We start from the raw sequence: 26580 nt of genomic DNA, 5'->3' as shown, positions 1-26580 counted from the left end.
ATTTCAAAATAGAATTTATTTTCTAAAATGGTGATACGAAAAGGAATTAGTGCTAGAGCTATGCTCCTGCCTAAGCCCAGTAACTAGTCAGTGTCCCTTTAAAGAGGAAAAAGAGAATGTGGTGTCTTCACACTGAGTGCACACTCAGGAGCCAGTGTGATTCTGCAACAACCCCTAATTAAATGTGAGCCAGGGCCACATGCTAAGGCCTCCAGCTTTTGACAGTCCTTTAGTTCTCAAGACCAGATTTTCAAAACTGCTCAGCTGTCATGGATAAAGCTGTACTATCCAACACTTGGCCTTTCAGTTTCTGGCCTTTATTGCAATAAGCCCTTTATTCAGAAAACAGATTTTTTTGTTAGTGTCATCTGTTAAACCAGAGCAGCAAAACTGATTTTCATTATAGAAGTTATTTTTCAACAATGCATTCAAAAGTGTTAAAATTAATATATTTTTTTCATGAAGGATCAATCTGTAGAAAACTCAGGTTTGCAAAACTTTATAGATTTATAGCTTTTATGATGCTATCTTCTGTCCGCTATTGAATCTGTCAAAATGAAACTAACACTGACTTGAAAAAAGTACACTACTTCAGTTCAATAAAGGAAGAGTAAAGAATTTGAATCAAGCCTTATTGGCCAGGATGAGCCTTTCCTGAGGTGGCAGTATTACTTTGTTGACTAAGCCCAAGCATAAAAGCTGCTTGGTGATGCAGGTGTTCAATCACAGCATTAGTCTCTCAATGTGTAAATCAGATGGCTCACTTGAAGTACCTCACTCAACATTCAGAGTGCTGCCAAAATGTTCATAGAGTCTTTCTTTAACCATGCTTCTGCATAAATAATGGCAACGTGAGTGTTGCTGCCAACCCTCCCCATCAAAATTGGTCAACGCTTTTCCATTACGACACCATTTTTCAGCTATTCAGATAAACTTCTACTATTGCAGCTGCTCTTTGCAGCATAAGCATATTAAAAAAAAAAAGGCCCTGTAGACAAAAACTGAATTCCAACTTGCCTCCTTGTATTCTGCTAGAAAATAATTAATCTGTATGACAGAAATAGAGGTGAGCAACAGGATGAAAAAGCTGAACTAAGTTCAAGTCAATGCTTGATAATGACTCATCTCTGCTCAAGAATAACGATGAACCAAGTCAATGCAAGGTTTCTGGCATTATTTCCTTCTCATCAAATATGTTTGATTTTTCACATATTTGTCATCAGCTCCTTTGGCTTGGATTGGTTTTGGCTAATAGAGATAAGCTAGACCCTTGATTTAACTCAGTTTGACTATCTAGCTCATTGAAAGAGAAATCTTCTGCCTTCAGTCACGTCTATATGAGGAATAGCAGCATAAAACAAAGAGAAAAAAAACAGCCTCCAAGTTATGTTCAAAAGATTTCACACTAGGTGAGAGGAGAAATGAAAAAGAGGCTTCAGGTCAACCTGCAAGCTCCTTACACACTTGCAGGCCACAGTGGACCTCCAGAAGAAAAGAATCAGGGCTGCAGCATGGTTTACGCTGCCTTAAACCCATCTACTTTCCTTGTACCCTATTATGAGTATGAATTTAACAAAGGGAGTAGAGGACAGCAAAAGAAGCCCCTCAATTCTTCTTCCCTCAGTCTTCCCCCACTTGCAGATTTCTGCACTTGTGAAACGTCTCTTCTGGGTCCTGGAGCAGGATTGAAATGCTGACAAAAATGTGTGTGATCTCTCTGTTATGCAAAATGTTATGCTCCCTGACAGGTCATACAAATATATTATAAGGAAACACTATAAAAATAATCACACAAAACACTACCAAATGTTATTCTTCATGTTAGTCATGTTTGACAAAGGGCAGGTTGATATTTATTTGGCATTAGCAAATAAAAGGATAACATCTATTCTGTACTATCAACGTAAGCTATATCTGTAAGCAAAGTAGATCAACAGATATCAGGCATTCATGCATATTTTTATGTATGCCTAGTGATTAACACACAAACACTGACATGAATGCACAAGAATTTATATTTGCTTACAGTCTTAAAGTTCTTGTCTCGATTTTTTTTCACTGAATGAATTATTTAGCTTTCTTAACAGTTCATCAGCCTATTCTTCAACAGGAATAACAAAATTTTCATTTCCAGAAGATAATGGGAAACGGTCTTTGTAAGACATCCGGACTAAAGTAACTTATTAAAAACATTTTAGAATTAATCTTGACATTTTTCATCAAATAATTTCTGTTTTTTTAATGAAGACTTAGGTATTCAGCTAGTTTGACAGTTGCTTGAATACATATTGGCAATAATCACTGAATAAATTATTAGAAAACATATTTTTCTTGGATATTACTAGCCATTTCCATCACTACTTATTAGTTACTATTTCTGAATGATAAATTCCACTGAGCTTAAGGAAAGAATCACTTTTAGCTTAAAAAGTTGACAGATAACCTGTAATTTGTGTTCTTTAGTTAAAAAAGGACTAAAAATCACTTAAAGTACTAACGAGCAGAATTCTAAAAATCTTTTATTTGAAACCAACATTTTTGCAGATATTGTGGGTATGTTATTATAATGGTCTCTTAGCAAAGTTGTAACAAACTACATCGCATAGCATGCTTTGATTCCACTTTCACAACTAGTAGAATAAATGTACAGGATATCTAACACCAATAAAATAATCACCTATTTTGCTTTAAGTTATGCTGTTAAATTATTTTCCTCACTCTTTTCATTCACTACCCCAACACTGTAAGCTAACCTGCCATCACTGGAATAGGGAAATTGGTGATTTGCACACACCCAAGACTCGCCCATATATATCAGTTCACACAACTAGACCCTATGTTTCTGATCAATAGATCCAAATAGGACAATATCACAAAGTAATAACAGCTGTGTACCACATATTCTTAAGATTGGCTATTTATCTTTAAAAATGACAGTTACAAATTGTTACAAAATTGTTCCACACTATTCTGTTCCACTAAATAGCATCACAGCTCTCTCAGTAATACCACAGAAGTTTCTACTTCATCAGATACACATCAGGATAAGCACAGCATGAATGGTGGGAGCAGATATCCAACCCTGTTGGTCAGCAGATCATGGCCGGTCAAGAAGTAAAAGTAATCCTGTACTGAATATGCTGTAACAGATTGCTTCCTCTCTCCTGTAATGAAGCAAGCACCAAAGCACAAATGGTAATTGAAAGCTCCCTCCCTGCCTGATCTGCTCTGGGGGTGGACAGCTACAGGCTGCAGCTGAGTCAGTTTAGGGCAAGTTGTTATGCTGCAATTTAATCCCAAAGAACAATCAAATATATGTTTTCAGAGTCTTTCTTTGCCATTTTTAACAATATTTGCAAAAACACTGTGGATATACTCCAAAATTTCCTGCTAATCAAGACAGCAGTATTGTATTAATACTAGCCTAAATCCATTCTTTCTTGTTTGCTAGTATAAGAAATTTATATTGTGCAATGTGTAAAAGCCTTAAATTATCTGCATCAGAAGGAAGAACAGATGTTAACTCATTCTCAAAACCTGATTGTTTTAGCATCCATTGTCTTTTATAGCCTTACATTTCATTACACCAAGACTGTACAGTGCAGAGAAAAAAGAGAAGAGCAGACAGACCATTTGCTGTTAGGAATAGCCAGCCTAGGGACCTTCAACTGCAGTAGATTAAGAAATAGTTTAGTGACTATCATGATTCAGAGCCCAGTTAAGTCTGAGAGAGTCCTAAGAGACATTTACAGCAAACACATTTTGCAGATATTGTGGGTATGTTATTCCTGACCCAGCTGAGGGTCAGGAAATCCATCCAGCCAGATGTGGGTGTCAAACAAAGAAGGCTGGAATTAAGGCTGGATTAAGCAGGTTGATTGGAAGCAGGAAGCAGCTGGGATAACAGGCAGGACAAAGTGATATACATGCAAGAGTCAGGAGTGAGAAACAAAGCTACAGCAGCTAGAAACAAGATCACAGACCAGGTCTTGACAGCAGTCCTGTCAATCAGCCAGGTTCCTAGTACATGCTCAGGTGTACAAAGAAATGTGTGTAACAGCTCACAGAAAAACACAGTAAGTGACTTTTTGCTTTGGGTTTGAATGCTAGATGATAAAGATTTCAAGTAAGCCTGTTTGTTGGGGGGGAGGGAGGGGTCAAGAGATAAATACAGAACATCATCCCTGAGATATGTGGATATACTGAAAAACCTAACATTTACAAGAAAAAATAAAATCTATGTTTTAAATCAATGTATTAAAAAATTTGAAGTTTTGTGGAAAATTTTAAAAAATCAAACTGAGGAATTTTTTAAAAATACCTTAGGCTCTCAAAAAACCCTGGATAACTTTTTAAATATTCTGTACAGATCATTCATACTAGACCTTCTCTATGAATAAGAACAGGATTTATTCTTTACCTTTGTATGTGGTCTTAAACCCAAGAACACCGTATCGTCTAGAAGAAGCACTGGGTAAATCATAGGATCTGCTTAAAAAATATAAAAACAAAATAAATTCTGATGTACTCTCTATGTCTACAAGATTACATCATAAGTTTAACTCTCATCCTGTGTAAAATATCACTTTAAAATATTTGTTTAACACTTCAAATGAAAGTCTAAATGAATCCTTTGAATAACCACTAGATTTGGGCTTGGAGACTTGCTAATTGGAGAGTCTGCAATTTTTAAATTAGTTGTTCTGTTTAGACAGGCCTAGAAGTCATTACACTCCAAAAACTGCTCTGCAATAACATGAAATAAATTGATGGCTTCATCTAGTTCTTCATGGGCAGACTTCGGTCATTTCAACTGTGATTAGCTGCCACTTATGTTGGCGCTCTGAGTACAGAAGTCAGTGAATGAAAGTATGTAAATATTATCTATGGCGGTCTTGGAAAACATAACTTGTCCATATTGGTAGGAAAGTATGGGCAAGTGGCATTGCCTACAGATACACTATAGTTGTTAAGCAAATAATAAGTGGCAGTGAGACAAGGAGAATGAGTTCTGTGAAGCCTTATTTTCTTTCGAATGTGTGGGAGCAGGTTGATCCTGGCCTTTGCCTCTCCATAGTGATAACAGTCTGCCCATCTGCTCATGGGCTGTTCTGTGGAATCATCAGTTCCAGATGTTTTATTTATTTTGCCATTAAAACAACATGGTATGTGGCTGTCATACTGCATAATTTCAGAAATAAAAGGTACATTCTATTGGCAAAATCAATTAATGAAGAACACTCACTGTAAAGGAGCTCTAACCACATATTTGCTGAATTCTAGCTTGGTCATGGAGATTGTGCTTTTAAGCTCCATAAAAAATATAGATATATTAGCACAAATGTGTTTTATTTAAAAGGTTTTAGTCTAGCTGCTAAACTATGATTAGTTTTGCATAACGCTGGATGTAGAAAACTTACTCATCTGGGGGAACAAGTTTATTTCCACGGCCTGTTTCTAGAACTGGTGAAATAAGTAAGAGCCTCAAAGCCTCCACTGAACAGTTCAGATTCACCTCTGGCTTGCAAACAAGCTGATACAGTCAGCAGTGTCCCAAGGTACTTTTAAAACTACAGCAGTATTTTTCTACGCCTGCTGTGCAACCATGGATACAAGGATCCTAATATTAGTGAAAGATCAATAGCAAATTGAAGGAAAGGGAATCACTATCACAATTCATGTACACAATCTAGTTTCACATTTAAGTATGCTATCATGTAAAGAATGTATTTGTCTTTGATGCATTTAACAGACAAATCCATATTTGTAATATCAAGAGCTCTCATGTGTATAGCAGGTTACTTCTAGAGACCTACAAGATTTCAGTAGCGTTAAAGGTATTCAGTCTTCTGCTAACCCGAATATCTTGTGACATCTTCCAAGAACGCTATTATAATCCAGAAGTATAGTACCCAGGCCTGCTTTCTCACTGAGGTATTTGTTACATTTTCCCAAAATAAAATCCATGTTATAAATTTGTTTTAAATCTCTGAAGTCCTTTTATAATGCTCTCAGGGCATGATTAGGAGGCTGATCTTAAGTAGTTTGTGAATTCCAAATGTGAGAGAGAGGTTACATGAGCTATCAGGCTGAAAGGGGGTTAAACTGGAAGCAACACAAAATAAAATTAGAAGTACAGCTGTATTTCCATTAATTTTGAGTTTGGGATCTGTGCTCATGTATTACTGATGATGCTGGGCCAGTACCCATTCTATTTTGAGATAGTTCTCTACCCTTTGATAAATAGGTATATACACTTGCAGTGGATGTTTGCATGCCCTTAAAATAGCAAGGTGATGCATTCATGTCACCATGTTCACTTATAAAACAGATTAGAAGGTGCATACAGACACACACTAGGATTTCCAGTAAAGTGGGGTTCTGTTTGCAAAATGTTGGTACAACATGTAGGTAAATTCAAAGAAGTCCAAAATTAGAAAAAATAATGTATTTGGTCATAATCATCTCCTCCCTGCCCCCCTTTCCACTTGATAGTTCTCTTTTTTTATTGGTTCCTCCCTAATTTCCTCCCTCATTATGATTCTACTCTCTTCTATCTAGATGCACACAAGAAGTGGGGGAAGGAGAAGGGAGAAGGGAGACTAAGCAGCAGAAAGCCTGCAAAATCATCAGATAAACATTTTAGTGAATATATGAAGGTTTGTTCTTTTCCAACGCATTCATTCAGTTTAGGAAGATGGAAGAAGGAACAAATAAGAAATCTCTCATAAATTGTAATTTTGTTTTCCTTTGAGGATATGTGGAAAGAAATAGCCAAAGGTCACTGATACCTCTAAAATGTTTTCTGAGCAGCTCTTCCATTGTGCTCATTCCAAGGCAACTATAATTACCCTTCTGAACAGATAAAACTGTAAGTCTGTAAGATTACACACGTAGGTCTCTATATTCTTCCACCAATATTTCAATCTCAAATTGAAATTTGAAAATGTTTCATTAAGAATGTTCCTTAAAGTGCTAGAATTCAGATGATAAAAGGAACTTACTGTCAACATTTTTGAGGCTTTAATATGAGAAAGCTGTTTGAAATGATAATAAGGATGTTTGAGAAATCTTTAAAATTATCAGAAGCGTAAAGTAACTTCTGGGAAGATTCAGCTCACAAAGTATCTGCCAAGACTGCATATAAATATCCATAATGGTTTAGAGCGTGCTCCATTACTTATGTTGGTGGGTGGGCATGTATTCATACATACATTCCCATCACCGCATATGGGCTGCAACCATGAGTAAATAGTTACCAACTCAGTTAAGAGACACACAGCCTAGGTCTACACAGTTTCATAAGAGGTGGTACAGCCACAAGGGAGAAAGGTGCTATGAAATGCCATGCTGATTGAACAGAAAGAAGGGAAAAGCTGATCTCTGTTTTATCTGGTTCATATCTTCACCTGCTGTAAATCAGCACCAATTTGTTGAAGTCAAGGCAGCTCTGTGATTTTTATCAACTGAAGATCCTTGGTGTTTTCTTTCTCTTATTTAAAACTACAGGGTGAAGAGGAGAATGATTTTGAATATTAAAAGCTAGATTCTCCACACGAGTTCATCATTGTTTGGATACAATGCATGTAGGGGAGAAACAGAGGTAGCAGAGGCAGCTGTGTGCAGCTCTGATCCTGTACCATTGGGTTTCAGCAAAAGCCAGTACTGCTCACAAAATAGCTCTAATTCACACTATCAACATCCACTGATTTATCTAACTCTGCTCTCTCACTGACATCAAAACAAGGGAACTCCTCTTCAGTACATTTCTCCTCAATAGCACTCTCCCAACAAGCTCCTGAGCAGTACCCACCAGGGAAGAGCTAGCTTGCATAGACAGAACTCTCTGGTTAATCCTTCTGACCAAGAAACACCTTTAAAGTGACTCAGTTATGAACCTGACATTCTAAAGAAAGTTTGTAGATATGGTGGATATTTGTGTAATCAATGTTTTTAAAAAGTTGGTACTCTGAAATTAATACAATGCTTCTTTTTTCTTTTTTCTACATCTCAGTAGTGTTTTAGTGTAGGTATAGGGCCTGATCCTGGATTATAGGCTAAAATCAATGAGAAAAATTCAAGAGTTTAAAGTAACAGTTTCATACACAAACAGAGTAAGGTTCAGGCCTACTTTAACAACTGAAGTCTTCTAGGTGTATCACTGGAAAGATAGCTTATCCTGTATTTTTCAGTGAGATTTTGGGAATAATCCACATATTCAAGAGGTACTATTAACTCTACAAGCAATTGAACAGAACATTTATTGCTAGATTTCACAGAACTTGATGACTTTGATTGGAAAGATTGTATTTCTCAAAGAAATTACAGTAAGGAATTTACAAGAAGTATAACAATGCAAAAATGTAACCTATAAAAAGGCATGGTCAACTTCTTATTTGTCTCTGAGAGGTAAAATAACTAACAGTTCAGCCAATTATTTCAAGTCTTACCTGAGAGATGAAAAGTTCTCATTTTTCTCATTCTCCAAAGCTCTACTCACTGAGTCAATCTTGGACAACAACTCAGTTACACTTATTCTCTCTAGAAACAGGCAAGTGATGTAAGAGAGATTTAAAATATATTTAGTTGCATATGCACAAACACAGTCAGCCCAAGGGAGACACCAAGTCATTATGCTTTTCTACAAGAAAGAGTATTTCTACAAGAAATACAAGTTCTACAAGAAACTTCTCAGGGAAACGACAAACATATGCACAGACTGCAAACATTTTCTCCCAATGTCATTCTGCAATTAATTTTGAACTCTAAATCATTATGCAAGCAGACCACACACCCCTACATAACTCTGTTTTACATTCACAAGCATATAGAAAACCAAACCACTTTTAAGCATAAAAAATGCTTTAGAAAAGATCTCATTAGGAATGTACACATGCAACAATTGTTTAGAAGATCCAAAGAGAGCAAAAACACTCAATAGACTTCAAATACGGGTACACAATAAGAACTGCTTCTTTTCCCCTAACTTGTCTTCTTCCAGAAGCTTTCCTTACAAAATAAGAATACTCCCTCTGTACTTACTTCCCCAAATTAATACAGTCTATTTTTTATGTTGTGCTGTTTATATTTTATATTTTGTTCACTTACAAACAGGTAAGTTTGGAAGCTTTCTTTTTATTTTAGTACCTGTATAATCATACCATAGTGCAGGGGAAGAAGCAAAGGGGAAAGCAGAACTGAAGATGCTCATTCCTCCAAGCCCTACTCACTTCAGTTCAGCACACTGACAAAGCGATCCTTATTTCTCTCTCTCTCTCTCTCACACACACACACACTTTTCAGAAAGAAACAAAGCACAGGGAAGAAAACAAATGAAAGCCCCTTAATTTCAGTAAAATAAAGTGGAATATAAGAAGTGTTTAAGTTCTAATTCAATAGTAAAATATACAGGGGGGTTCAGGCTTTCAGTCAACTATGACTAATCTTGTGAACTTCTCTTACTTCACTGCAGCAAACGTACCATGGCAGACCCGCCACAGAGGATGTAACCTGCATCTACTAACAGTGGTTCACTCCCTGGCAAAACACCCATAAAAACCCTGGCAAAACATCCATCCAAAGTGAATTCAAATTTGAAAAAGAAAAAAAAAATTACCACCAAACCATGCAGCTCCAGCAGGTGTAGTGCCAAACCTGGAGTATCAACACTGATATGCACAAGCTCAGAAATATAAAGTTCCCCATGAAGGAACGTCATTATGACACATCATTTGCTTTCAGAAATCACTCCTCTATTTTTTAAGATAGGGACACGTTGATTTAACATAGGGATCACGTATTTTTCATGTTCTGTGTCATGGGCAAGTTTACATGCTCCATCAGGGGAGTCTTAATCCCCCTTATGAGGTAAACTGAATATCTTTGGCCTTCTCTTTATTTTGTGGTATCTGCCATTCTGTGTTCAATAAGTTTATGAATTTTTGCAAACTCCATTTTAAACAGACTGACCCTAAATTCTTTTTCCTCTGAGTTGCACAACTCTCAGTCTCTCGCTTCTCATGATTATTAACATTTCATTAGCTCCCCAATCAACATGGAAAATTTGAATTTCAAATGTAGAAGCCAAGCAGAGAAATTCTCTCTTTGACATAAAACTTTCAAAATTTCTTTATGTATCATCAGGCACACACAAAGGCTTCACAGGACATCTTTAAACTTCCCCAGCACATGGTACTACTGTTCTGTGGTATGTTCCATGAGAAGACTTAATACTAACATAAATAACATGGCTTTCCTTGCTGATATTGTCTTTGCTCTTTGCATGCCATTTTGCAACATCTCTCTCATATTCTACCACTTTCATTTCATACTTCACAGTTTAATTGGCACTTTGAGCTTTGAAGGATAGCTCATTTTATTGCTATATTTAGATGCCACAAAACTTTGAATACACTACACTGAGAAGTACAGTCAGACACAAACAATTATCCTGCTAACATTCCATAAATCGATCTAGTAAACTGCTCTTTGCCTAGAGTACCAAAAGCAGCACTGCTGCCAGACCACAGATTCATGAAATTTTGTTCAAACATCAGCCATTCTGATGCTAATGCACAAGATACAATATCACATGGTGATAGATGTTCCTTCATAATTATGCGTAATTTTCCTTTAAGATATTTCTCTCATATAGCCTCTACATAAATACACATTTGTGTAAACATAAGGAAGAATGATTGTGTTCTTCCCTTGCTACAGATTCCTTTTCAGCTTTCTTTCCTCAATCATCTCCTAAAGGTCACTAGTCACACTTTAGGTCACTACTATGCCCTGAAAGTACTCTGTCCTTTTCTGGGTATCTACCCTGAAGCCAGCCTTTTTTCACCACTTCTGTATACTTCCTGTATCCTATCTTTTCTCCTGTATCTCCCTCTGTATCCTTTCTTCCCTCAGCCACTTGTCGTGGTTCATGGTAGGCTGCAAGTGGGTCTGCAAGAATATCCAGAGACATTTAAAGCCAGAGGCATTATTGTCTCTAAATGAAAGAAGAAAATGAAAAGAAGGGTTTGGTCATGTCATGGAGAAAGAAACTAAAACCCAAAAAACCTCATCAGCTACTTCTGAATGATGCAACTTCTAAACAAACCTATACAACAAGAACAAACCTGTTTTGATAAAAGGGGTCTGTTTTAGCAACAGCAACAGTATTGCTGCTGTTATGCTCAATTAAATATTCAATAATAATTCTCTTGCTTTTTATAATGCACAAGGCTCTTATTTGCTACAAAGTAGAACTATTTAACTGCTAGAAACACTGGCCAAGACTAACTCTAAGGCAGAGTATGAAGTCACAAACATGCACAGATGTTACTATTTGAAAACATTAAAGAGGTACTGAACTTTCTGAGCAAATTCCAAGTTGCGTTGATTTCAGCAGTAATGAGTCATAAGGGAAAAAGATACTACTGAAATTACATGCCTGGGACACTTTTCTTCACCACTTACATTTAGAAAAAAACAACAGTGTGTTTAGAAAAACTTCATGGGGAGCAGAGCATTCTGAAAGGTTGCAGTTACCAAGGACTAAAATGAATAAATATGCTTGCCTGTACTTATGCAGTGAAATAAATACAATGCTAATGTATTACACATTTCTGATGATATCATGGAAGGATAAGGAGATCTAATTTCACTATTATCTAAAAACGGTTAGTGCTGAAGTATATAGGAAGTTAGGAGACTGATTATTTTAGGGAAGAGTTTGTTTTATGGAATTTGGGCAGTTTTATTAACATAGCATAGGAAGTGGGACTGCTTACATGTTCTGAGTCAGTCCTGAGATCTCTGCCCTGAATAATAACTGCACCGAAGTCCACTGAAACATTCACTAAGGTGAGTGAGATCTTATTTGTTAAAAAGAGGTCCCTATATCTTTGCTAAGTTCACTTTAGCAGCTCAAGTCTACTCTAATATGTGGGAACAGCCGTTTTATGCTGAGCATCCTGGGAAGTTTACTACAGAGTGCTAGTGTAGTAAAACTCACACTATCCTTCTTTGTAGCTATTTTATTCTTGTTTTCCTCACAAAAAGGCCCCAAAATCATGAGAACATTAGAAGAGAGTTAGCCCAATAACTTTTTACACTTACGCAAGTACAATTCAAGGTGTCACAAATCTTTTTTTAGAGGTGAAAGTGAAATCTCAGAAAGGTGGCTGGCTCATTATCTATTGGAGAATCCGAATTTTAAGTGAGAAACAGAACAGCTAATATTGTCCATTTTGCACTTTTACCAGCACAAGAATAAAAACATACAGAAAAAAAAAGGATAATTTTAGCTATAGCTGTGTTCATAACCCAAGAAATAGGAGAGCAAAACTGGAACAAAGTGTGAGTCCATGAAACTACAAACTTCAGATTAATTTTTTCTTTTTCTTTATTTCTTTAAGATTCTCCTTGTAGATATAATTTTGCACTAGACATTTTCTCTCTGCAGAAACACTCTTATTTTCTCTCTTCTCTGGAGAGACCTAATGAACCACATATATTCCAATAAGACAGCAGGTATCAGTCAGCATCTCCTTGCCAGGCTCCAACTTCAGTTAATGAAGTGAGTCAGTGCAAGAACTATGTCCTTTTTCTACAAGGTGTTCACATGCATATTAACTTATATATCACAGTATCAGTGTCCTCTACTTGTTCCAATCAGCTGCGCTTTAACTCCTCAGATACCTGCATAGGTATTTATGTAGAGGCTCTCTGATTCGGAGTATTTGAAATGAGGTGCCATCAAGCAAAGTTAGATACACTCTTTCACGATGAAAAAGAAGGTAAATAACAAATCTGCATATAAAAATGGATCTTTGGAGCTTGAGAATTGCTGAGTAGACTTTTTCAATATTCCTGTCAAAGTGTAAAGGGGATCATTTTTTCCCTTAGATCCTGCCAAATGTCATAGTACTGTAGGACTTGGGCTGACTGTACAGAATACAGAAAAAAGTCTGATAAAAGGTTAAAGATGACAGGAAACTGGATGGGGTTTATATCTTGCAGTATTTAGTGGTTTCATTCCTTTTATTTCTAGACAAAGGCAAAGGAGTAAAGCTTAAAGGCATCTTTACCAAAATGCAAACAACAGTTTTATTGGTGCTAAATAGCTCCAAACTTCACTTCACAGAAAAGGGAATATCACACTTACAATTTTTTTTTTCCTTCAGAAATATGCATTCTGCAGTCTTTTATAATGCTTTTGTTCTACCTCAGGTAGAACCAGTGGCAGCTGATAAACTTATTAGCAGGCCAGGTTTGAAAGTACTGGCAATATTTCTACAGAAGTCTAATATTATAGGGGTGTTCTTTAGAAAATTGCAGCAGAATATACAAAATTTGGACATTCATGTTTAAAGGGGTACTCAATCCCACTCCTCAAAGTAAAATGCAGAGATGCATGGAAAACATGCCCTCATCTGAAATAGAATGTTTAGGATCTCCAGTGGAAAAAAAAATCTCTGATTTTGAAACAATATCATCACAGAATTAAATAAAGTATGCCCAAACCACAACCATTCACATGAAATCTCACCAGTGTCACAGGACATTCACATGATTCCCATGTCATTTTGCCTTATTTTCTTGCACATGAGAGTAACTCAAAGAGTCATTGTGGAAAAACAGATAAAGGTCATTTTCAACACAGAAAACTTTTGGCTGAAAAGATACTCTTTTGATGGAAAGCAGAGCTTTTGACAAATTTATTTTGCATCTAGGTTATTTGCTTTCTGCAGAAAAAGTGACTTTTGTGAGAAACATAGAAAATATAAAAATAATCCAAGATTGTATTCAAGATTTTTTTCATTGTGCAGCTTTGACAATGTCCACTATTCATAAACTAAGCTATTCTGTGCTTATTGACATTGAGAAGATTATAATACAGCTCCATCAGCTGCAAAAATCTATCAGTTTACCTTCAAAAGTACCAGTGTGAAGCCACAACAGTGTGTGGCCCACGTGACAGAAAAGGCAGCAACGGGCAAACAGCAAAGTGCTGATTTTTGTCCTATTCTAAAAACTATATATGATAAGAAATACTTCTCACCTTCTTTCTCCACAGTGTACTGTGGAGATGGGTAGATGTAATAAGTCTTACAACTTTTGACAGCCTTCTCAGGAGATGTAGGGATGAACTTTTCAGGAAATGGTCTTCCAGGTAGCTTGTACAATCTTTCTTCTAACCAAGAGACCTGTGGAAAAATTCTTTTTGAGCTTGCCATTCCAAAAGGTTTGGTATCATTAAGAGCTGTGGTTTTTTTTTTATTGTTGTTGTTTTTGGGTTTTTTTTTTTTTTTTTTTTGAAATAGAAGGGGCACTTATAGAAGTCTGAGCTGGGCTCCACTTGGAACAAGGTACAGAAAAGTGCTGGGAAGATACAGATCCAATGTGTTTCTGTTGATAAGCTTTAAATTATTTCTTTTGCACTGAATTTTCTCCAGATCTCTGATATAAAATAACAATGAAATAAACACATTTTTTTCTGAAGTGCCAAAAAATCCAACAATATTCCCCTTATGAAATTAAGCTTTATCATCTCACTTATTGTTCTTCATTTCCATTTAAGAGAAAATGTTGAGTTTGTTGAATGCAAATCACTAGTTTGATCTTAAATAAAAAGTGGAAGATGAATAAATTGAGATGTAGTTTTCAGATCTTCAAAGCTCTTCTGACTCTGAAATTTTTACATATAGGTTAAGTGCCATAATATGAAAATCTTTGGCAATAATTCCTCCATCCTTTATCTAGAACTTTGTGATTAGTCTTTCACACCTATTTAACAGCTGGTCACTTACCATTTGCCTATTTTATGCAAATAGTCTCCCATTTAAATAACAGTCATTTCCATTTGTTATCATCAGAGTAATTCAATTTCCTAAGGACAGCCTAATAATACAGCTGCCTCATTATGCCATGGATGAATGTAGTCAAATACTTGTTATTGTATTTTAAATATGTTACTGCTATTTAGCATTCTGTCACATCCACAGTATGGCAGGTAGCTCACAGAAATAAAGATGAGGGATCTAGAGATGATTATTTTAGGTCCCTGTTCTAACAAGGATCACTGCATTAGTGCATTTTGTAATACTCACATTGAAACAATTATTAGTGCTTTAGCAGGAAAAGTTACTGGCAGATGGAGACACAAACAGTTTAACCAAATAATTTTAACAGCTACAACCTCCTGTTTAATTCCCACTTTTGCCACAGCTTGACCCAAACTGGCTACCATAATCTGCATGTTCAATTTAGAATTCTTTATGTCTGGGATCAAATGCATCCATTGGATTGCTTTAAGTGACATTCACTTGCACACATATCTACAGGTAGTTCAGCAGAGAGGAATTAAAGTAGTAATTACACAGTATTTTATGAAGTCCCTCTTCCATCTAAATTCTGACCCTAGCTTCGGTTTTGCCACAGATTGCAATGCTGCCATGGTAAATCAGGGGTGTATACACTGGGCTTAAAATACCCTAGCACTAGGTGACTATCCTAAGGTCTTTCACAAAGCGTGCACCATCAGAAATGTAGAAAGGGACTGCAGATGAAATCAGTCTCCCGTGGAATAGACAGTACAGACTAGACTAGACTTGAGACGGGCAACAGTCGAACAGAAAAAAAGCAGAAGGGAGAGAGGTTTCGTAAAACAGCTTCAGAAAGAAATGCACCGTGTGCCTCATAGTGCCCAGTCAGACAAGCAAATTCTGTAGTTTGATTCTAGTTTGATAGATCTGTATAGGAAACTGCACACAGCACTTTTATTTAGCTTACAGAAGAAGTTTGTCAGGAGTGAGTCAGTGTCTCAGAACTTCTAGCTTTAATTAAGGGCACAAACAAATCTCTGTTATGAATGACACCGAAGTTCTCCCTTTTTTCTCTCTCCTTAAAACAAAATGTGCTTGGTAAAAAATACATGCCCAACATTCCTTCAGTCTCAAATTCTCTCTACTTTATGCTCTGCATGGCCTCTTGAAATAGCCCCGCAGTGACTCCTTGGGTCACTGGCTGGGGTGGGAACCACGCAGATAATGTGCACGCTCCCGCTACAGCCAGGGCACTTCATCAATAAGTGCCCCCAAGCTCAACCCTGAGGGAGGACATCACTCGCAGGCCTGTATCCCACCACAGACCTGTGGATCCTAGCTTAGACTCTGAGCCATGAACAGGCTTGCTGCTCCAGCCTCAGGCGTGCCCCATCCCTGTGGCCCTGCCTGGTAGTGGTGGCTCCAGGTTGGCACCGACCGCCCCCTCCCCAGAGCCGCCTTGTTCTCCTTGTTGGGGGTGGCAGATTGGGTCCTACTGGTGATACAGAACCAGGCTCCCAGCCCCAGCCTCACTTAGGGAGCCTCCAGTCCTTGCAGAGGAAAAGCAATGACAGAAGAAGTGTTTGTGGTGTGTGCTTCTCGAAGCTGCTATGAGCAAGTTCACTCCATCTTTCCACTGCACAAATGCAGTAGGTTACATACTGCCTCACAAAGTGTGCACAAACTATGCCTACACTTCCCCTCTCCATCCAGGCATACTTTAACAGTTGTTTAATAGTCATGGATAAGGGAAGGGAAAGTAAGTGAGGGAGATCAACATTTGAAAGCTCTACAACAATCTCTATTGCCTGAGACTTCCTCAAGATGTTTATCCATAATTTGGATTTGTTACAAGTTCCTAGGACCTTGGGGCTTCCTCCTCCTCTAACCCTACATTCAAGATGTTCTAAAGGAGCCTTTTTATTCTCCTGTTGACTTTGTCCTTTTGAAACCTTTCGGGTACCACATCTCCTCCTTTATCCCCTCCGCAGTTCCCAGATAAGAGTATTTTATAATGGTTACAATCAGCATTGTCTTCTGTTTGGTAACTTTCAGGTGCTGGATGATATTCATATTTGAAGAGCTTCTGGGCTTATTGATGCCTATTTAGATTCTAAATTGGGGAGTTAGATGAGCTTTAAAATATTTTAATAAGGATCACTATAATAATGCACTGTTCAGAGAAAACAGCTAACAGGTATCTGGCTATTATGTGCTAAACGCAGCAAGTAATAATATTTTAAATACATCACAATGATGATGGGTTTCGTTTTTCAAAAGTTAAAAGAATCCTTTTTAAAAATTATTATTTGCATCCTGGGCTAGCCATTTTCCAAACCTGTACAGATATGCAATCTAAAACTCAATTCACTTACAATCTAAGAAAAGTGGTATTAAATGAAAGGGAAAAGGAAGACTAAGAAAAGTGGCATTAAATGAAAGAGAAAAGGAAGATAATACACCTAACTTCAACTGCCTCTTCCCTGGATGTTATGAACTAATTACTTTCATGAGACATTAAATTTGACAGAAGGTTTTAGAAGGGATGTGGAAAAGGGGGCATAGTTTCCTATATAGCTCGTTTCAAGAGGATCATTACTATGTACTGTAAAAGCCCTTCTCCAATTTTTTAAGTAGTAAAAGACACAAAGCTGAAAGATACTTTATATTGCTGTGACAAACAAGGTGCTTCTCTAAATTTATAAATATTATATATTACCTGGTCATTAGGAAGTTTACCATATGAATGTGATTTCAGTTACCTGACAGCTTTACAGAAAACAAGAATAGGCCAGAGAAAACCTTTTAGCAAACATTTGAGTTTTATGAAACACTTCCTTATCTACTGGTTGCAAAAATCTTTTCTCTAGTCTCTGGCTAATCTACAAACTTCTGCTTATCAAGAAGGATAAATGCATTTAGCAAACTGAAAAGACTAAAATCATCAGAAATTACTTGTTTGGGGAAATGTTTGAGGTTACTTCCTGTATCTCCTGAGTCGTCTGAAGAAATAAGACCCTCTCTCCTAGTCCATAAGTATAAGAAGCAATGGTGAAGAGAACATTACTGTAACATGTGTGTTCTACCTAACCTGTGCATTGTAAATCTTTTTCTCTACAAACTTTATCCTTGCAACTAACATTAGACACCTCTGATACGAGAATGGGGACTATATTAGCCATCAGTCAAAGGCAATAGTTTTTGAAAAGAAACAGAAAACTGTAAATGTAAAATGCAATCAGGTCTTCTCTAACAGTGATTCCAACTTTCAGGGTGACTGCTGCCCAGGACCTAAGCTAAGAATTGGAAAATCATGCTACTGCATCCAGCATAGAAAGTAGAGGCCCATGAGAGACCTAAGAATATTTACTCAGGCTGCTAAATCCAATTTACACAGGTGCTGGCCTTCCTCAACTCAGACCACATTCTCAGATTTCTACAGCACTGCTCAGCTAGCAGAGTTCCTGCTGTGAACTGGCTCAATGAGAAAAACCATATCAAAACTAGTTCTACATCATCATCATCATCATCATCACAGTTTTGAGCTGGTTTAAATCCCTGTATGAGATCACCACAAGAATTTGTATGAACGCTGATGTTCATAGAAAACATGTGGCTCTGGGCAGTGGGAGGGAAGAAGGACTACAATTGTTAGAACTTAGATCAGCTTACACTGTTTCAGAGGAGATCCATACAGACAGACCCACTAGGAGACAGAGGTGTCACAGGCCCCATATCAAGACATCTGACACCATTTGCTCACATCAGCTTTCATTCTTCATGGCCTGGCAGGGACATCAGGAAGTAGTAACCTTCTGTGAGCTTAGGATGAACTGCTATTTTAAAATTTAAATAATAGTTTGGAGTTTATATCCTATAAATAAAAAAAAAATAAAAAGTGGAATGCAGCTTTCTTATCTTCCCTTGAGCACTCTGGCTGCAAGATTTAGCATTTTTCATGAAAGAATAAAATTGGTTAATATACTGTACTTACATACTGTAAAGCATTCAACTAATTTCTGTATTTTGAACTACCATATCCTTGCTGATATCTTGGGGTGAGGGGTTGATGTTTATTCTTAAAACATATAATTACTCAATTAGGTATAACTGTTATGAATATATTAAACATTTCTTACCAGCTTCAAATTAGGAATGTCCATCTAGTATATCAAATATGGTCTAGCCATAATCTAAACCTCAAATCTTCAGTATCTTTTTCAATGATCTGGAAGAAAATACTAAGTTATTGCTGGTAAAACTTGCAGAACATGCGAAAATTGGTGGAGTGGCAAGTACCAAGGTAAATGTTCTATAGAATGATCTGACTCAAATGGTTAGGTGGCTTCGTTTGAACAAGATAAATTTTAATAAAGCCAAATGCAGAGTCATAAATCTAGGCACAGGGAAAGCAGGTCACATTTACAGGATGTGGACCCGGAAAAAAAGTTGTTCTGTAACTGCAACTGAGTAACAAATTATGTGATCTCATAGAGCAATGCTGTTGCTAAATGCATTAATGTGATCCTTGGATAAATAAGGAAATATTGAAAACAGCTAGATGCTTCGTGTTATTTCTGTACACAAAACTGCTGTCACCACTGCCGGAACACTACATCTGATCTGGCATTTGCATTTTTGAAAACATTAAAGAACTGGAAGGGATTTGGAAGTGAATTAAAGGATCATTTGATACCTGAAAAAATCTGCCTTAAGACCAGAAGACGAGACAGTATATGAAGATATTGAATGGGGTTTAGAGGACTGGAGCTTGCTATTTGGGGAGAAGTTTGGGTTGTTTTTCTTTTTAAACAAATGTAGCATTGAAGATAAAGAAGAATTCAGAAAAAGCTGAAAGAACAAGGATTCCTTTAGACCCTCCTCACTAAATACACATAATACCTGTAAAAATTGAATTACTTGCTTCCTTGTAAACCAAGAGTTACGGTGTTGCTCCCAATAAGCAAAGGTTTAAACAGTAAACCTGTATGTCAACTATCAACCTTCTATTTTACCACTTACTGTGAGAGAGAAAATGTTCTGTAATAACATAGGAAGGTTTGTGCAACAAATGACAGTCTGCATGTGCCTACATGGCAAGAAGATTTCAAATAGAAATCATTTTAATCATTTATAGAGAGGAATAACAAAATCCAATGCTTAGAATTAAAGTAAAATGCACTTGTTTCACAGTGAAGGTAGCTGTTGCAAGATAAAACTCATCTTGAGATGTCATAGGTTGGACATCTATCCAAACGATATACTTCAAAAGTTAAGGAGTCATGCAAAAATTACGGAGAGAGATTTCCTCAGCTGTGTTATGCAGGAAGCTAGCCTAGATGATTTTAACAGGTCCTTCCAGCTCTGAATTCATTGAAATTATGAAGAATAGAGGAATTCTTGAATCACGCTGCAACAGAAAAGATAAACTGCACCCCTGAGAGAAAGCAGTGTCAGATGACAGACTGTGAACAACACTTTTTGGTTATCCTGAAAACACAGTTCATATAGTGAACAGGGGGAAAAAGTCTCAAAGGGATAAGAGAGAAAGAGAGGCATTAGAAATTAAAAGAAATATCCATATGTTTTCACGTTTCTTCAAACTGCACCTCGTAATTCAAGGACACTCATAATTTAGCAAGGATATAGTATTTCATTTTCAAACTACTGTATACACCTTGACTAATCACCTAGGAATGCTTCTAATCTGTTAGGCTTTCAGCAACACCCTCTTTTTTAAAGGTTTAAATACTCTTTTTTACAAGCTTGAAGACAAAAGTCTTCAACTGTTCTCTGTGCTAAGTTTCCAAATAGTATTCTTGTATTTAAAAAAAAATTCTGTGATAAAGAGAACAACATGTAGTATTAAGTGGTAGCAATGAATATGAGATTATGCTGCATTTATTTTGTAAAATAGGTATTATTTATTAAAGTAAATAATAATGATAATAATGTTGACAGTAACAACAATCATTTCTGCAGAATAAAATAAAATATATGGAGAAGAAACCTGTAAATATGTAAAAATAAAATGTAATATTTTCATCACAGCAGGTCCCATGACAAATGGCCCATAGGAGCCAAACTGGAGGGAATCAAAGGAGGTGAGATAAAATTTGTCAGGGTATTTAGATGCACAATACAAGCCTTTTCTTCCTGAATATGAACTACTGTAGTGTTTGAAAATAAGGCCATTCCTTTTCCTGAATTTAAAGCTTCATGGCTCTTTTTCTCAAAAATCATCTTAGAATTATAGCACAGGTGAAAACAATTTCTCAAAACGTGGAGAGGAATGCAGAAAGAAAGTTCATCTTCAACCTATCACATTGTGGCAATTCCAGCCAAAACTAACACTACATTATGTGACCATAAATTCTGAAGGGCATTTATTTCTCTTTTCTCAAAGATGTCCAGAAACACAACTTATTCCCTTATCCTCTTATCTGAACAAAAAAGTAATCCTATTTTCTTAAGACATCAATTTTTACCTCTTTCATGATGATTTTTAAGGTTGCAGTTTTCGTTTTGTTCTGTCAAACAGGCTTCTGTATTCTCATTGCAGCTGACCTCTGAATACACCATAGGAAACAGAAAAGTTTGATACCATTATTGCAGGGTAACTCGTTATTGAAACAATGACTAGCAGGAGACTCAGTTAGAAACTTCTTAATTCTAATAATTGAAAGTACTTCTTCTTCATCAAAATGATCATGGAGTTCCTTATCTGACTTTTGAAAATTACAATCTTGAAGCAGGTGTGTTCAGTCAGAGCAGATGAGATGAGCAGGGCCTTATATTTCTGGGGCATCTCTCAGAAATTAATATGATTCTTTATAAATCCACCACACATTTTTTACCTCTAAATGAAAGCAAAAATAGGCTTTTGGGAGGAGGGGAAGGATCTGTCTCACATCCTTCTTCCTTCTCCCTCCACTTCTGTTCAAAGAAAAAAGTTTTTATTCACAAGAAAAAAAAAAAAAAAAAGAAAAGAAACCTTAGCTTCACAGGGACAATTAACAAAAAGATTGAATGGGAAAAACAAAGACTTTCTGTACGTAGTTATCTGTAAAGGGTATTCTCTATCCACAACAGACAGGAGAAGAAAAACCTGCTAAATTTGCAGCAAAGGAGATCTGGTTTAAAGATTAGGAAAAACACTTTAAAAGTATTGTACTAGACTGTTATGGGAACCTTCCGAGCTCCATTGCTGGAAGTCTGACAAGTATATCCAAGGATGGTATAAATACAGTTGACCCTACTTGTGGATGAACAGATAGATTTTTAACTACCTGTCTAATTAATCTGTGGATGACAGATTTGAGAAAAACAAGGTTCATCTTGTATATAACTTATCTGGAACATACAGGAAAAATGATTAAAAAAGTACTTAGCTTAAGGTAAATGAATGTAATTGCTTTGCAAAGTAATAGTATGCTCTTTAACGGAACAGTACAATATTTTCTTTCTTTTTAATGATGATACTTGAGTTTGCATTTTAGTGGCTTACGAACACATGTACAGGGTTTTCTGGTTTTGGAATTATTTTGTAGATCACCTTGTGAGGCTTTTTGGACTACCACAGGTGATGATATTGGAGGCTGAATAATCCTGCACCAAAAGACCTCCTGATGGTCTTTGCAGCAGTATTTTCCTACAGCTTTATTAAAAAATAAATAAAAAAGGCTGCTTGGGAACCATATGAGCTGACACTTTTGGGAGGCAAACAACTCACTCACTGTTACTGTTCTTTGTTAAGATTGTTAGTTATACGGTATGAATGAAGAGTTTGTCTTAATACAGGTACTCTTTCTGGAGTCCCTATCCCAGCACTGGCACTTCTTTAGGTGGGTCCTCAATGCTCACTGTGGAGGAAGAAAAATGTCTGTACAAATATCTGTATCTATATGAGTAAGTGAAAAACAATCTAGGACCAAGCACCAACTTCAAGTCTAAGGGATACTGGAGAAATCTCTTGGAGAAAGCTATTTGAATAGTACAATCTTCAGCCAGCAGGAGTCCAGTGCTTGAGCTCATGGTCTATCCCTCTATTACTTGACAGTAGATATAAGCATGGGCTCAGGAGAGATCAGAGTCACGTGCCCAGAGTGTGGAAAAGGTCAGTCCATGCCATTTGACCTCATTTATTTGGTAGCACAGATATAGAGATGCAAAGAAACATACCCGATCATGATTCCCCCACAGGTCAAAGCTGAGGGGACTAACTGGATGAAAACATTTTCTATAAGAACACCAGTAGAAGTATAACAGGTGGGTCACGCACCCTGCAAATTGAACCTCTCTTCCTTCTGAAGTTCCTTGGCAGATTTGCTCAGGTAATTCACTAACAAATGCCCTGGAATTTGACTGATCCTCTGAAAAGATGATCAGGGTCAGAGGGAGGGGTTGTTTTCCCTAACTGTCTGTAGGGCAGGCAAGCTTGTTTCTTGAGTTTTATGACTAACACGGTCTATTTTGTTTTCCACATCTATACAGCGGTGCTATGGACAACAACCCAACCGCTGGAGCTGTTGCAAAACGTTCTATAGATGGTATAATTCTAACAGTACTTCTGAACATTACACACAGCCCTCCTGACTTCTCTGTGTTCTGCACTGTTTTTCTCCATATACACAAAATAAGCCTATTACAGTTTATGAAAGGTTTTGGTAATCTGGTATATTTACATGTATAATATTTTTTCAATAAACATTTTCTCTTGGTTGGTCTTTTAAGAGACTTGTGGTCAGCTCTTTTTTATTGGGAGGCAGAGAGGAGAAAGCTGCAGAAAAATAGAACAATGACATCATGGTAAGGCTACCCTCTGCAAAGTTGCTGATCAGTCCCAAAATGGTACTAGCTCCAGCAGCCATTTGGGAAATAAAAGTATAAGGTTGACTCATAACTGCAAATGTTAAAGGTTCAGAAAAAATGGCAACTGTAGGGTCAGCTGCAAATATCTGAATCTGCTGGAGCATGTGTGAAAATACTGCATGTCAAAAAACATTGCTGGTGTACATTAAATACTGCACAGGTCAGCTGGATCAAGTGGCTCCTTTCCAAAAATAGAAATTAACAGGTAAGAGAAGTTTCTCTTTGATTGCCAAAGACCTGTCTGCCTGTCCTCATTTATGGGATATGACTAACAATGAGCAACGAAGAAATACGTATCGAAAGAGAGCTGTAACTTCTAAAGAGGTAACTGAAATTCTCTCCTTTTGCATGCAGCATTGGTAACATAGATACTGAGACAACAATAAGCACTGAATTGTGAACTGAAGGAATATGCCATAGGATGCTATCTATTCTCTGCTCTGTGATGATTTATTTTCAGGGAAGCTCTAGGGCTTTGAAATCCCGTGGTACTTTTTTCCTTGGGTATATCTGGGGATTTAGGAGCCTGTTTGTCCGTTCCGTTATCTCAATAGCGGAATGAACACACTTTCCTTTTCTGTTTAGTTTTCAGGTGCTGAGGCAGAATTATCCACAAAAAATGCTACAATTTGTGCCCAACTCTCCTTAGTGCAAACATCTGTTCAAAACAAGCAACATGCTGTAAACAACAGCATATTTTGAAGGTTTTTCATCAGTCTAAAGATACATATATCTGTGGGAAGGAATATATAAGACAATAAGCAGTACTGAGCGAAAATATTGCAACAGTTTGTGTACCACAAAACAGATTTATCTGAGACAGAATGGTATTAGCAACAAGATATACATCTAGGAAAAGTCCAGCAGGGGAGGAATACAATGCTAAATATAATAGAGACAGCTAGAAAGGGAAAAAAGCAAAGCAAAGGTATCCTGAAGCAAAAATAAAGCCATAAGAAATTTTTGTATGAACCTGTAGTTTGACCCTTCAAAACAGAACTTCAGAAACTTTCTCCAGGGCAAGTTTACCTAAATATCATTGCTATTTACAGATCTGTACAGTTGTTTTCCTTCTACAGTGTGTAGAAGGTTTATACCTGAGCCACAAGGATACGCATAGTGGCCTTTCATAAACCCCAAATTCAAGACAACATCAAACACCTTATTTTTCCTTTTTTGGAAACAACCTGCACACTTGGAACCTTCCAACATTGGGAGTTTTGATATTCAGAAGTGTAGAATATCTTCCCTTTGGAACTACAATACTGAGATACTTCAATGTTGCAAAAACTTCTTGTTCTGATTCTGGTATAAGGCTAGAGGCAGCAACAGTCTGCCTGTGTGGAGGCTACATAGCCACTATCCATCACATGATCCAAAGTATGAACTACTTTGAGCAGTACTAAGGAAACAAAATGCCTAACCTCATAACTTTTCTTAGTGAATCAAAGACAGCTCTTTTGCTCCTGTTTTTAAAGCCAGCTTTGTTTATCTAAATACTCTGACAAAAGAAAGTTTTAAGAAGCATGACATTGAGATTTAAAGATTATTCTAACAAACATACAAAGATGTACCAACGTCACCACTGGGTGAACAGTACCAGAAGTTAGGACAGCATATATTATTAGTAGAGAAATCACCAGTAATGACAGCCAGCTACTTGAAATCTCCAGGCAGGGGACTTCCTAAGCGTTTTGTTATAGGACGTAGGAATCGTTACTCACAAACTGTTACTCAGTTAGATTAAAATCTAACTGATTGTCAAATAATGCATAAAGGAAACTGCAAGTCTAGCTCTTTTTGGTCAACAGGTAAGAGGTCAACAGGTCTTTCAGTAACCATTGTACCTTTTTGGATCACGTTTCCGTTTCGGATCAACGTGGTGGAAATTAAAATGTCTCTCTGAAGCCACACTAGCTACTGATTCATTCTGAAGCTACCTCTATTGTTTGCTCAGCAATTCTTCTAGCTCAATACCATTTAAAGACATTAATCCACTATTGTTATGAGAGGTACTCCCAGGTACTAAATTCAGTAAAGCCCCAAAACGTCTCTCTCCTGTAAATTTAGCTCAACTTTTTACTTTCCTCCACACCTTTTGTGAAAGTTTAATAAAATAAAAATACCAATTACAACAAAAGCTGATTATGACATCAGATGAATTACTACCTCTTTGGAGAACATTTCTGTGAAAGTGGAATACTGCAGAAGCACACAAACGTTATGTTTAGTTCTGGAAAGAAAAGAGAAATTATTTGAAAATATTTCTTTTATTAAATGCATCTTCATTGAGAACTTTTCATTTAGAGTTATTTAGAAAAATTTTCACTCAGGAGCTCTTTCCAGTCAACCTGCCAAATGTCATTAAATTGTGAAAAATTAAAAACTGGTTAAAATACAATAGGAGTTCTTTTTCTTGGAGTCTCTTCACAGGATTTATACTACAGCCAAGGACTGAATCCACCATCCAATGAACTGTCACTACTGGAATTCCATCCTTGATCTAAAACATCACTAAAGTACCTTTAGAGACAAAAACTTTAGAAAGCACAATAGGTATTGCACATTATAGTTACAGTCACTAATCTTTCGTAGATCTTGATATAATAGTGACATACCTTCCTATAACAAAAAGTAACTTTTCTAGCCCTGGCAAGTACCTTATGTACAAGACTGTATAACTACTTGCAAGACAACAGCACATTTTTCAGTCTGAGATCCCCCCCAAAATAAGAAGATATCTTTAAAGCATTACTCCATTTTACCAGTTCTTTTAAGTTTTCTCTATGTTTTTTCCAGGCCTCACTCAACTGGGTGGCTACTTGGATGGTTGAATACAAGAACTTAGTTTTTGATAAATATTCTCTGCTAACATCAAAAGACAAAATGCATG

The 26580-nt window shown here is 36.8% G+C and overlaps 1 protein-coding gene across 1 annotated transcript in view; it reads right to left on the bottom strand.

Annotated features, from left to right (window-relative positions):
• The window catches only part of IQCM (IQ motif containing M), a gene marked incomplete at its 5' end in the record, with an annotated part of 85622 nt that extends 64782 nt beyond the window's left edge, over positions 1–20840 (bottom strand). Inside the window, 5 exons of the mRNA XM_062574942.1 lie at positions 8451–8541; positions 14054–14254; positions 15160–15244; positions 17798–17882; positions 20827–20840. Of these exons, the coding sequence (XP_062430926.1) occupies positions 8451–8541; positions 14054–14254; positions 15160–15244; positions 17798–17882; positions 20827–20840 (476 nt within the window). The remainder of the gene's footprint in view (positions 1–8450; positions 8542–14053; positions 14255–15159; positions 15245–17797; positions 17883–20826) is intronic.
• Between the last annotated feature and the right edge of the window lie 5740 nt (positions 20841–26580).

The sequence above is a fragment of the Rhea pennata genome, chromosome 4 (genome assembly GCF_028389875.1).
Source record: "Rhea pennata isolate bPtePen1 chromosome 4, bPtePen1.pri, whole genome shotgun sequence".
Lineage (NCBI taxonomy): Eukaryota > Metazoa > Chordata > Aves > Rheiformes > Rheidae > Rhea > Rhea pennata.
Note: the sequence above shows the minus strand (reverse complement) of the source record. Positions and strands in the feature narration are given on the sequence as shown.